This window comes from Pocillopora damicornis, chromosome 7, assembly GCF_964200805.1.
Source record: "Pocillopora damicornis chromosome 7, jaPocDami1.2, whole genome shotgun sequence".
Classification (NCBI taxonomy): Eukaryota; Metazoa; Cnidaria; class Anthozoa; order Scleractinia; family Pocilloporidae; genus Pocillopora; species Pocillopora damicornis.
The window spans coordinates 20,450,169-20,463,828 of NC_142676.1; the positions used below are offsets into that span (position 1 = coordinate 20,450,169).

At 40.2% G+C, this 13,660-nt stretch overlaps 2 protein-coding genes and 1 long non-coding RNA gene across 4 annotated transcripts in view; 1 reads left to right on the top strand and 2 right to left on the bottom strand.

The window, feature by feature from the left end:
• LOC149043057 (uncharacterized) overlaps positions 1-13,660 on the bottom strand; it is an 81,258-nt gene that overhangs the window by 34,871 nt on the left and 32,727 nt on the right. The gene's annotated exons all lie outside the window — the stretch shown is intronic.
• Positions 644-12,239, bottom strand: LOC113670556 (endoribonuclease Dicer). 2 transcript variants are annotated; one of them, XM_089211159.1, is made up of 13 exons: positions 12,173-12,239; positions 10,913-11,152; positions 9,896-10,582; positions 9,110-9,307; positions 7,894-8,333; positions 7,224-7,393; positions 6,578-6,710; positions 5,496-5,711; positions 4,993-5,166; positions 2,754-4,685; positions 2,477-2,648; positions 2,063-2,135; positions 644-1,703 (listed from the first exon to the last, which is right to left on the bottom strand). In XM_089211159.1, the coding sequence occupies exons 1-13, from the start codon at positions 12,222-12,224 to the stop codon at positions 1,538-1,540; spliced, it is 4,653 nt and encodes a 1,550-aa protein (XP_089067285.1). In that variant the 5' UTR covers positions 12,225-12,239; the 3' UTR covers positions 644-1,537. The 2 variants fall into 2 exon arrangements, with proteins under 2 accessions (XP_089067285.1, XP_089067283.1); XM_089211157.1 differs by lacking the exon at positions 12,173-12,239 and adding an exon at positions 11,357-11,517 and having other exon boundaries at positions 10,913-11,151.
• Positions 7,939-9,753, top strand: LOC149043060 (uncharacterized). The gene is made up of 2 exons (XR_016188100.1): positions 7,939-8,441; positions 9,541-9,753. It is a non-coding gene; the product is annotated as an uncharacterized LOC149043060 (long non-coding RNA).

The following is a 13,660-nucleotide window of genomic DNA, read 5'->3' on the forward strand; positions in this document are numbered from 1 at the left end:
TTTGAGGTGTGTACCTGAGTGAACACAACCTCAAACTTGCGGGACAACGCACGGTGAAAATGGTTTATGTTTAAAGCAAGATGGCGTCTTAGTTTCACAGTTGTTTCTGGCAAGCATTGGCAAAGAGTGTCCTGCACAGTACCTTGTGCTCACAGTACCGCTGCAACACTGTGCGACGAACGGTGTGCAGACTACTAAAACAGAGAGACTTAAAACTACAAAGAGGTACGTTTCACGGTTTAGAGTAATCGGAAAAATGCACATCTAGTTTAAACAGAGATTTCTCTCAAGCTACATAAGCTTTCACTCCCTCTCACTTTGCGCAGGCGAAGTGACTATGACACTGTTAAGTATCAACGGACTGAGACGAAATGCACGTCCGCCACGTTGGCGTTCGACATCGTTATTTTAAACCAACAGATTTTCTGGGAAGTAACGAATAAAATTCACACGGTTGATAAATAGCAGAAGCGTTAATTTTAATCAGATACAGAAACCAAACTGGGGTTCCTCCTGTGAGAGCATATTTCGGTCTCTGAAGAATTTAAGCGAACATGCTCGCTTATCCTTCCATGACAGCTTAGCTTACTATCTGTCATGGAGAGCGAGTAACGAAGCCATTGGTAATACAAACTCAAGCAAATTCATGCCAAATAAAATTACCATTTATTACAGAATTACGCGGCATTTTTTAAAGAGTAATAACAAACAGCCCACATGAATGTAACATTAGCGCTTTCCTTTAATCTCTCATTCATGTGTTGTTATTTTACACAGGACTTTCCATTTCATTTCAGCTACACTATTTACAACTGCAACACATATCACGATTACCAAAATCGGTCTTGCATTCTTACATGTACTCTTCTGAAATGCCTGATTCCCAGGAAACTAAAATTTTATCTTCATCAATTACAAACTCATATACCAAAGCACTGCTATGGTGAACTTTCATAGTTATTGCTGTCAGAGTTTTCTATTATTTTTTTTTTCGATATTTTTTACTGTTCTTTTGTTTGTTTCGATTTTTCTCTATTTTCCGTAAATTGTTAGCAACGACGCCCTGACGCCCACAAAATAGAAAAATACACTCATTCAATAGATAAAAAGTAAACAAAAAAATATTTTTAATTGTTAGGGACGCCCACAAGTTAAAAACAAGAGTCATTAAAAAGACAAATTGTAGATAAAAAAATATTTCAAAGCCGCCTTAATAGTGCAAACGTCTCTAGACAAATGTCTACACTGTCCTCGGTGTCTGAGAAAGTCAATCACAACACTTAAGGGACGTTTGTAACACAAAGTAATCTTAAACGACTCCCATTCATTCAAGGCACGTCACCTACATAAACGTGGCTCCTAGGAAGGGATGTTCATTGTGGAAGATAATGTACAAATATTATCATAGGCACAAAAGAAATTTACTTCCTATTACTGTAACAGTGTTCCACAGCATTATCTCAACAACACAAATCTAAGAGAGCACCTTTGCCGCAACATGCCGCAACACTGATGTCCTCCAAGCCTTCACTGAGTCTTAATCTTCCTCGTATACCGCAGTGTATTTCTTTTTCAGTCCTTCAATAGCGAGCTTGGCTGCTGTAGCTTTAGCAATCTTCATGTTCGGTCCCTTTCCATTGTACTCTCCCCAGTGCACTCTCAGAGTGCACTGGATCTTACCATCTTCAAGGGTCTTCGCTTTCCTGGAGAAAACGAAAAAAAAAGACACGAAAATCTGCTAAATTAAATCGCGCCACAACCGCAGTTCTTTGTAATCTTTCTCAATATCTCCCTATTTCAAGGGATAATGTTGACGATTTCATGTTATGCCACACTATTTTGGCACTCTACACGTGCACATGCCCATGTTTTTGGAAAGATCTGCCGCACTCGGCCACAATTTCTCTAAAGACTGCTCCTGCAATCCATAGATGTTGTTCTTGGCAAAAATGCACTCTATTACGCTCTAAAATTATTAACACCTTTGGTGCAGTTAGTCAGAGACGTATGCGGGGAGAGTCAACCAACCATCAAAAATCTTAACCTTGAACTGTACACTCACCCAAAGTCAGCCTTCTCGTCTTTCTCGTAGACATGTCTGACGGGATTTCGCGGTATGTTCACCGAGTAATGGTCTGAATAAAAAACATAAATCAATCAATCTTTCCGGTGTTTTTCACCAGGTTCAGGTTCCTTGTAAACATGTCTAATGGGATTTCGCAATATGTTCACTGAGTAATGATCTGAATTGAAAACTTAATATCAATCAATATTTGTAGTATTTTTTTTCTTGGTTCGTTATTCAACGGCGTTCCTTCTCACTCTGGATTTGAGGGTTGAATGCTTCAACGCCATGCTGAGTATACTTTCTCTGACTCATTCTCACTCCTTTTCCAGCTTATTGCGAGAAAAAATACCTCGGAGCTTTCTACTAATAAGACTTTTCCCAAGAGGTGGGTGGCGATGGCCAACTTACCGATGTAGGGTTTCATCATGCGGTAGTACACACCCCAGGTTTTAGTCAAATCCATACCGCTGTCCAAAAATATCGCGCCCGCTACTGATTCAAAGATGTCACCAAGAACTTTAGGCGCCTCGATTCCTTCTTCTTCCTCCTCAGACACGATAATAAATGGGTCAGCGGTGACCTGCCAAAGACAGACTTCCTTGTCAGCACCTTAGGAAATGTATGGAAGACAGAATGGAGAATAAGAAAACTGATGTAGAGGATTAAAGAATAAAGTTCACCCTACCGTTTGAAGCTGATTATCTTTCCTCTCTTCTGCCTCATCTTCCACTCTGTCAATAAAGTTCTTCACTGTTTGGAACCACTTTGGAGACATATGCTTCAGATACTTGTGGTAGTTGTGTTCTACGGCAAGGGTGGCAAAGATGTTATTGTTCACCAAGGCCTGTCGTATATCGGTCAGTTCCCCAGGTGACAAGTTGACGTGACGGAAGTACAAATGTTGCGTGACCAAAAAGTCCAGCAGGGCATCGCCGAGGAACTCGAGTCTTTCATAACTTGGCGTGACACGGTTTTCGTGGTAGGACGAATGAGTTAGTGCCTCTACCAAATACAACTTTTGTTGGAAATTGTACGAGATTGATTCGTTTTCAAAGTTTTCCAGGCCAGAAGTGAGGCGGAAAACCATATCTCCTTTACCTTGCGCAGCTGTTATTTTTGTCTGATCTGGCCAAAATCTAGCATAGCAACCCGATTTGCTATTCTCCGCCTGCAAATCATTGCCGTCGTTGCTGTCAGTTTCAGGTAAAACTTTTAGCCCCAAAAACTTCATAAATCGCAACGCACCAAGGTAACCACAGGATATTAGATACGCTCCGATCAGTCCTTCGATGCTGTCAGCTATGGACTTGTCCGCAATCTTTTGAGTGTTGCATTTCTGGCGCGCATGCTCTGTAGCAGTAAGTTTTGTCTTCTTTCCCCTCTCTAAGGTCTCGTCAACTTCCATTGCCTCGACCGTGTCCCCGCTGTCAACTTCCATGGCTAGGCTACCTGTGGTGCGATTTGGTGGTACATCGCCAAACTGACATCCCGTAGGACACCAAACGTCGCGAGCCAACTGCGTACTCTGGAGATACTCGCCCACAGATTTCTTTGCCGCTGCTCGGTACAACGCTAAATTACTAATCTGGTTTTTCTTACGCCGGGTCAGCTTGCCTTCGTCTTTATCGATGTATGTGCAGAAGAGATGAATGGACACGGCCAGCTTCAGAAATGAGTCCCCAAGCATCTCCAGCCTCTCTAGATTAAATGCATCTTCGCTGTGGGTGGTGGTAATAGCTTGAAGAACGAGAAAGGAGTCGGGGTGGTCAGCAGATGGTGGACTGTAACGGAACATCGACCTGATGTCGTAGAAAAGTGCATCATCGTCTTCCAGGTCCAAAGCATCGCCTTCAACCCCCATGGGCGCCTCTCTTGAGCCCTCTTCAGCTCCAATGGGAGGGAGAATTGATTCATCTGTTGTGTCGCGTACACCAGCAACCATGGCCTTGAGATCAGCAACGAGAAGGAGGGAGTTGACACGCTGAAGAATAGATGGCAGCATCTGAGACACGCTAAGAAGAGAAGCGCGAATGGGAGTCTGGTCACACAACTCTGGAACAAGACAGATCACATTGCGCTTGTTTTTTGGTCCTTGTTTTCGGTCTACTAGAAAGTTCATTCTACCGGAAAGTTCTTTCACTTCAACGAGAGTTTGATTCTTGTTCCCAATGCATCCCTTTTCTCCATATCTAGTGCGAAAATATTCTTCATAAGTGTCGGCGCCCTGCGAATTTTCTGGGAACGAAGACATCGGAGTCAGATCGCCACGAACATTCAAAACAGCGTACTTTTGTGGAGATTCAACGTAGTTCTTTGTTACTACTGCGTCTACGACGATGGGCTGACTTCCACGGCTTTGTTTGAAAGAAAGCTCCTCTCTCATACAATCAAAGTCAATACTCCTTCCTGAAGCCTTCAACATAACAACGAAGTAACCATCCACACTTCCTGGTGTGAATTCCACGGGAGAGCGTAGAACGTGACTGAAGAGAAAGAGATGAAACTTGCGAAGAATGTCCAATTCTTGTTTAGTGATGTTTACACGCAAAGGAGATCTGTGACACTGCAAGGATACCGTGACTTCGCCATAGTTAGGATACAGTTTGAACGATCGTATCTGAAGAGTGAAAAAATTGCATTGTAAGATGAAGGTCAACATTTGTGGTGTGTGAGACCGGTTGAAGTGGTACATGCTGCAATCGTCGACCTCTAGGAGCCAATGAGTAAAATGAAAACAACCAAACTGCGTAAAGCGCGGGAAAACGCAGGCGACCAAGTCGTGATTGGTTTTAGTTTTGCAGCTGATTGGCTGAAAGAAAGGTGCAAGCTTTTTCGACCAATCACAGAGTGACACTGGATTGAAAATTGGCCTACAGAATTCGGTTACCTGATAAATAATGAAATATTAATAATCAAGTTCTAACCCAAGGAACTCTTTTCGTTGTCAGCATTCCAAACGTGCAAGTTTCATTGAGGAACAGTCGCTCACTAACAACAAACTCTTGTGGCTGAGTAAGTTTAGTGACTTGTATGGTGATGGTCGTGAGGAACTGGGGCTGACCATCCTGTACCAAGCTGCCGACAAATGTTTCAGGAACCTGGGCAAGAACAAAACATTAGGTAAAGAAGGTGTAACTATTTGTCAAGAGCGTGAAGCGAAGGTGAAACTTGAGTTCAACACTGGTTTCATGGTTTCATGATCACTAAGTCACGGCGTTTTAGAAGCGAATAACGTGTTTGTTAAAGCTCAAAAAAATTGGTAAATCAACAGCATACCAAAACTTGAATAAACTTAGGGAATGGTAGACCCTCTAGCTGACCAGCCAAATTCATGCTTAGACATTGCCTACGACATTGTATTGAGATATATAAGTTAACAGTTTAATGAGTAAGTCACAGGCCAAAATTGTGAAATTCAACTGCTTACCTTTCTCTTGTACCGTCGTCTTCTCTTCTTTGTTCCAGCTTTTGGTTTTTTTCCGCCGGACTCAGCTGCTGCTTCTTCTTCCAAATCACTTTCCTCGTCAGATAAAGTCCGCTTTGGTAACAGGTCATCATCAAGCTCACCAATCTTGTGAAGCAGTTTACAGGCTTCGAGCGCAGCTGCCATCTTGGCTTGGTTCTTACTCAGCATTGGTTCACCCTGATGAAATGCAGACATCGATGGTTCTCAAGTAAGCGATTAACATGGAATTTCTCCTTGCAATTCCAATATGTTACATGGCGAACAGGTGACGAGAATATATAAGTTCATCAGCGTTAGGGTGTTGTCTTAATGTGACACCATATTGTCCTCTCCAATTTACAAGGAAATGTACAGCAGTTAGTCAGGAGAGTTATTTTTAGAATTTTGAGAATTACAGGGTTAATTTCCAAGAGTTAAGAAACTGCTTGAAACTTAGCACAGAGAATTAGAGCAATGTTGAATTGAGAGACACAAAATCACAACCAAAGTACCAATAACGTAATTTTGTAATTTAATTTATTTGGCTTCGCCCAATTATCTCAGGCATGGAGACCACTACAGCTTTAGCCAATAACAGTGGATCCCGCGTTAACAATGACAAGGGCAGACCCCCCCCTCCCCCCCAATTCCCAGTAAACTGGCCAGCCACATCACAGTAATCTCGTGAGTGGGTTCTTTAACGTTCCCTGCCTGACCAAATTGACTAATTAATAGAGGTAGGAGACGGGACCTACAGTTTATTCGTCCTTATCTGAGAAGACTAGAATGTCTATCCATTTCTTGACATTATAGAAAGGTAGCACGTTCTCCTCAGTTATTTTAAGACCTTGAGTGTTGGTCTGGTTGGGGCTTGAACCTTTGACCTCCCACACAACAGTCCAGAGCTCTAACCAATTGAGCTAACCGGGAGGCAGTTACGTAACAAATCAGAAGGCATATAAACAGTATCAATAGCCAATGATAATGACAGTGGAAATAGGCAAATTTCCATAATAACAATTTTATGTCTTAGTTTAAAAAAAATAAAAGTCCTCTAAACTTACTATAATATCATCACGTAGTTGACAGTTTATTGGGAGTGTTAGTTTACATCTGTAAAGATATTTCCCAATTTCCTCAACCTTGTAAACTGGCTTGGGCTGAGTAAAACGGTCTCCTGGGAGCTTTGAACAGTACCTGAAAAGACAAAAGTAGAAATATTGGTATAATTCTAGTTTTATAAAGTTTGTAATTTTAAGTAATTGGTCATCTCCATATTAAGTATAAGAATATTCTACACCCCTGAGTTAAAATTTAAAAGGGCATAGCTTTATGTAGATGTGGTGTAAGAGCTTTTAAAGAGGCAGTGTACTCCCTTATTTTCAACACGACAGGTAAAAATAATTATCAAACTGGTAGACTTGTCCTTTTACCTGCTGAATTTTCATGAATTCCAAGTGATTTCAGTGAAAGATAAGAGGTAATACGAGCAATTTTGAGGTTTGTAGGGAAGCAAACAGACAGCTTTACAGTAATACTCATAGTTAATAGAAATCACCCCTTTTCACAATCAGTGCCCAAGTTTGTTACCCCATACATAGCACATCTTCCCTTTTTACAACCACATTACTTAACAATACACAAGTCAACCAATTATCTCAAATTTAGAACTACAACACAATTAAAAGTTAATAAATTCTTTGCAATTACTTTGAAAGTAGAGCAACACTACTGGTCATTGTTACTCTTGCTCCCTTTCCATTTACTGGTATGTACGGTGGCAGTAAATCTGTGTCTACTGACTCATTACACTCCTCCACTGATGGCTCCAGCCGATCATGGCATCTTTCCAACAAGATTTCCTCAATAGCACGCAACATCTAGGGAATAAGTCATGAACATTAAGAAGAAGAAGAATTAACATTCCTTACAGTAATTCAACCAGGTTATGAATTTATTTATGATATTTAAACCAGCTTTAACAGTTCAGCTTAAAGCTGCTTTAAAAGGCAGCCTGTGTAAAAAATCTAAAGGCCTGACTATAACAATGACATCTATGTTCCCTATTCTTTGCAAGAAATGCATGGGTTCTTTAACGTCCCCTGCTAACCAGTAGAGAGGAGAAACAGAAGACGGGGCTTGTGGCTTACTATCCCTATACAAGTTGACCAGAATGTCTAACTGTTTGTAGATGTCTTAACAAAGGCAGCACAGTCCTCAGTTATTCTAGGACCCTGAGTGTTGGTCGGCAATCTGGGGTTCAAACCTTCTATCTCCCACACAGCAGTCTGGTGCTCTGTATCCTCAGCTAAACATTATCAATGACAATCACCAGAGTAGGTATGGATTATTACTGACTTTATTACTTTAAAATATGTACCTCCAATTCATTCTCTTTTTCCACTTGCTCCTTTTCATCCACCAGCATGTAGTACTTGGAACCTTTGGCACGAGCTCTGCCCTTTGATTGTACATAGGAACGATAATTCTTTGGGAAATCAAACCTGCAGACAACATTGCACTTGGGAATATCTAATCCCTCCTCAACAACAGAGGTGGCTATCAGCACATTGAATTCATGTCTTTTCTTGTCATTTCTGAACTTGCGCAGCACTTCCTCCTGTTTCTTAAAATTCATCTCTGTGTTACTGGAGTAGCTAACCCTTGCACCTGTGCCGTGACCAATCACAAAGTCACTTTTGATGAATGAGAGCTCATGATCTAGTTCGGCTGCCTTGTTAAGCTGTTTGCTGAGGATTAGTGCTGTGTATCGTCTTTCAACAAACACAATGGCACAGAGGGTCTTCTCCTCTTCAGATGCTGCAAAATAACCAAACTGAGGATCACCAACCTGTTTTGCAGAGTAACATCCAAAATTACCCTTGAAACAAATTTCAAGAAAGAGCCAATTTTAAAGCTGGTTATTTGGTATGTATGGATTGACAAAAAAAACAAAAGTAAACCTAAAAGATTATTCTTATTAATATTACTTTTAACAATTGGCTAAATCTTCCTTAAGGTGAAGCTGGGTAGCAGATATAGCCATGTTTAATATTTTTGTCCCTGTGATTTGTTCCTCAACCACGATGTTGTTCCTCACATTTCTTGGTGGAATGAGGAGATGGCTACTGAATATTGATCTCCCCCTAAGAGATTATTATAGTTGTTGTTATCATCATTATCATTTTTATTGTTGTTAAATTTCCTACTATAATGATTGTAATCAATTTGGCCCTGTCACTATCATCAATATTTTTATTACTTAAGTACCACTATTATTATTCCATTTCACTTCTCACTGCTAAGAGCAAAGCAAAACAAATTTCTCCTCACAATAACATTACAATTCAAAATATGCAGGAGCTGAGAGGAAAGAAAAATCATGGGCAGTGGATATTTTGAAATTTAACACAAAGTCTCATGGTTAAAATTTTAAGAAGGTTTGGCACACAATCTGGAGAGATCTTAGAAAAGAAAATGTCAAATTGTGATAAGAAGTGCAAAAATATCCTCTTTGCTAATCTTCTGTTTTGGTTTTCACTGAGGAAATGAAATATCAGTTCCATAAATAAAGCAGTCAGCAGAGTATTCCTTACCATGCTGTGAGTTAGCAAACTCCCTGAAAACAGTCAGAAGTGTTTGAAGTTTAGGCATGAAGTAACAATGTCCACTGTCCTCAGACCCATCACTTTCAGTAAAATTACAGTAAATGCCCCGCAGTTGACGCAGCTGGGTGGCACTAAACTCACAAAACAATCGCCCTTGTTTGCTGCTTTGAACCTTGCATGCTCTGTCTAGAAGAAAAGATTCTGGTTTATAAGTGCATTCCACTCCAGTTGATCAAAAGATGCCAACAAAGGCATTTTTATCCAATCCCAGGTTAATTTTGCTTGAATTGGAATAATTTGGTATTATGAGCTGAGGATTTGGCACACTGATTTGTTTCTAATAAACATTAAGTCAATATCTGTCATGTAGGCTAAACTCTTCAACTCTCTGAGTGACTACATCTAACTTCTCCTAACAGGATCACCCAAGAATCAATCAACCATTAGGGTATCAAGATTAAAGGAAATGATCGCCAACGAAAGAAGCTCTTGATTGTTAAGCAAATTCTCCTTGTCAGCACCTTAAGAAATGTGTAGAGAACAGTATGGAGAATATGTATACTGATGTTAGGGTGTAAAGAGTTAAAGCAAAATTTTAAAAAAAACCTATAAAACCAAAATTTTTGGAAATGGAGTCATGAGATTTTTCCCTTCTTTTTGGATAATATTTATGATATTTGGTTCGCGTTGACCGTATTATGATTTTTCGAAAACTTGACTTAAACTTTGGGCACAGTTACGTCAGTTCCCCTTAAAACTGAAACAGTACCATACCTAGATCCTTGATTAGGTATTCTGCTACTTTAAAAGCAGCCCAAGGGCCCAGTTCATCCAATGTCTCCTTACACTCTCTCAGAGCGAACTTCGCGTACCAGTGTGCATTCTCGTCAATTTTGGACACCCGACAGTCGCGGAGAAAACCAATTCCTGGTTTTAAGACATCTGACAGGATTTGGATCAAAATGTTTACATTCTCATCAGTGCTCTGGCTCTTGTAAACAAGGACCAGTTCTTCGGGTTTAGCAGCATATTTTTCAACATCTTCGTCTTGACTTGTTTCGCATGTAGATCTTAATGTGCGTTCCAGCTCTTGGATCTCCGATTCAATTTTATAAGGTTTTACCTTTCCATTTACTATCGAGGCAGTTAAACCCATAACTTTGGGTAATGGGCGCTGTGGGCAATCGCTGAAGCACTGCATTATCTGTCTGTAAGGATCATTCTTCTTGGCATGGTGGCATTCATCAAAGATCAAGAGATTCACTTGCGAGAGAAGTATGTAGCTATGCAACAGAAGGTCGAGGAATATTTGAGCTGTCATGACCAGAACGTTGCTTGTATTGAACTCGTTTTCCCAAGTGGGCTTGTCCCAGAAATCTACACCCATCTCTCCAACGTAATGCCTGACTTCTAAGTCTGTATGTTTAGCGATCGCTTTTGCTTGTTGGCTAGCTAGTGGAACTGTGAAAAAAGGAAGGACATGTTATTTACAAAGGGAGTTGATTTCGTCTACAATCCTCAAGCTCCTTTCGACTTTAGGAAATCAAAATGTAAACCACATTCTTGATCTTATATTTTAGTTTCTGGCATCAAAAGTTCCAATAAGTCATAATCAGGCAAAAATAAGGAAAGATCTACGATCATTTCTTCTATTTTCATTGAATTGTATTTGTACGTATGCGAGGATCGCTACTACCCATCTTCGCAACCCCGGCCCGACCCGCGCTGAGATATCGTACCCACTCCCCCGAGGTAAAGCTGATCTCATAAAGACAAAACATATGAAGGTACCTGTATTTACAAGGAAGAAAGTTCTTCGCCCGCCGTCTTTATAGTTTCCTCTTACTTCATGAGCGAGTTCTTTTATGAGCATGACACTTATAAACGTTTTACCAGTTCCTGTGCCCAGACATACGATGGTGTTCCTTTCCTTCGCCCGCTCTAGAAGTTCTACTTGGTACGGCCGAGCTGAAAATTTTCCTTCGGTTTCTCCATCTGTTTTGCTTTCGGAAGCCTTCTCCATGGTGTCACTTATTAAAATTTCAAGTGATTACAAAAAGCTTGAGTATCAATGCAAAGCCCTAAATTGAAATTCCTTTTACAATGAAGGGCGATTCAACCGGGAAATTACTTCAAACACGGTAGCTCATCAAGGAAAATTATAACAGCTTTTAAAGTGATCGAAACAGGGACAAACAATCGATCGCTTGTCATCAAGAAATTGCATTCGCTAACCTGAAAATTCCCTCACCAAAAGCTCAAAATTTTCTTCAACGTTACAATATTCTTATATAGCTGAAGACAATTAATAAAAGTGCTTCGCATAGCAAAATTAATGCCATGACATCATTATGTTTTCCGAGAAAGTTCCTTGCATCGATTTCCGGGAAAACAATGAATACGTCAAAACAAAAGATCGTTGAAAAAAAACAGAAAAAAGAAAAGGTATGTAAATAATCCACTTGGCTGGCTTTGATTCGTAACACATCGATCAAAATAATGTCACGCGCGTTAAAAGAAAATTGTGGCAGATTTGATTATGGAACTCAACTAAAACTATTCATTTTAATTACATGAATTGCTTTAAAAATATCTTGCATTTTTAAAAGAAAGTGTCCCATCTCTGTTTTTTTTCAGTGCTTGATGATGTCACTTACTCAGTTAACTATTCCCTACAGGAAGAGGAAGACCGAATGTTTCCAGGAAAATTTTCGGATTTGTGAATTTTTTTTAAGCAAGAAGGGTAACTTTTGAAAGTAATTTCTCACGGGAAACAAGATCGATGTTTATTTTGGGCAAACTTGAATAATTATTTTCACTCTACCCAGCCGTAAGTCCAAACGGGTGACCGTAATCTGATGGGTTAAGCCAAAAGTTTGTCATTTCAATGGAATCTGTTTAATCTTTCCTCGCCTACGCGATCTATGTAGTTTCCCTTGCACATTAATATCTTTTTTCTTACTTTTTTATTGTTACTAACTGATTTTTTGTCGTCCCTTTCAAGCCGAAGGTATTTCCACACTGTACAAGAAGATACTCAAAGTATTATGAAATGGCCCGCTGCATATTTATGCTGGGGTTTTCTCATCCGTGTTAGACCCATTTCGGCGAATTCATTCCAAGTGCCTATGAAATTCTAAGAAAAGGATTGACGTCAATGACTGAGGACCTATTATTTTTTTAACACCGCAGTTGCAAGGCTGACGATCAAGTACAATAGTATATAGACGCCGTAACGAATTTTTAAACTCTGGCGCTTTGAGCGGCTTTTAACATTCCTCTAATCTATCTTTTTCCTCTTTACAGAAATAATGAATGGAGAACTAATCTAAGCAATAGACCGCACTTTCTATCGGTTTACAGGGGTAATGACCTAGGCGTGAACACTCGAAAAATGTGCATATCACGAGCCGGAGGCGAGTCATTTATAAACTTTTGAAGGGCGCTCGTAACCCCTCAGTTCCTTTATAAATTTTGCATATATCATTCAAATACGTTCCGATGCGCATTACAAATGATGAAGATAAGATCTTTTCTCTTGGTGGGGGCTCCCGCACTCGTTAACTCTCCCTTCAAGCTTCTCGTAGACAACTTTCACAGAAGCCTTTGAAGATTGAGTAGAGGGGGGCAGAGGAATGGTCAAACCCAGCAGCAAATATGTAAGAGCTAAGAATGGGAAATTTTCTCGTCTCTCACCAGGAGAAAGTGAAATTGGATTAATGAAATATAGGACAGGCTAAAAGCCGTTACCAGACATCAGGAAAGATTCCAATGCTAAATTGTTCTGATCCCATTAGCAAGTGAGAACAAATCATAACAAAAACATCCACGAGGGCGGCATTTAATTTGAAAGACTGATAGTTGGTGACGAGGCATGCGGCGAGCGAGTGCGTTCGATTTCAGACACCTTACTATCGATCTCTGGCTTATTTTAAGCGATTGTAACAAATCAAAGTAGCGGGAAAGGCTTAGAAACTTAATTTTGAACCGCTTTCCTTCAGCCTCTTCTAATCATCAATGAGAATAAAATCGTCAAAAAAGGCCGCCAACTTTCTTTACTTTGTTGGAAAAGAGCAGAACAGCCATGGATAATACATGGGACTGGCACTACTGGTCTCTTCCAGTATTCATGCACAAACCGTTTACAGTTTAGGACCAGGGAAGTACACAGGTCGTGCAGAAGTGAACCAGAGATATAAAAGGCGAACTAGAGCGATGCGTAATCTACGGGTCACGGGTCTTTTCATCATTTTTTTTTCTCCCTTTTTCGCTGTGTGTGCGACCGATTCACTTTGAGTTCCAACTTTACGTTAAGTGGTAAATACTCTAGGTCTTGAATCAACCAAAAGAAGAAGAGCTCTTGCCATGAAACACTGTAAACAACGAAACTGGACTTTGACCAGATAAAAATATTGCGTAGTCACTCGCTTTGAAGTGCTCATCTCTCAAACACTTTTACAGTTGTATGTAGCCGGCTTTAAAACTTCCAGATCTTAAAAACTGTGTTTTGTACGTCAATTCATCCAAAAAAGAGCCGTT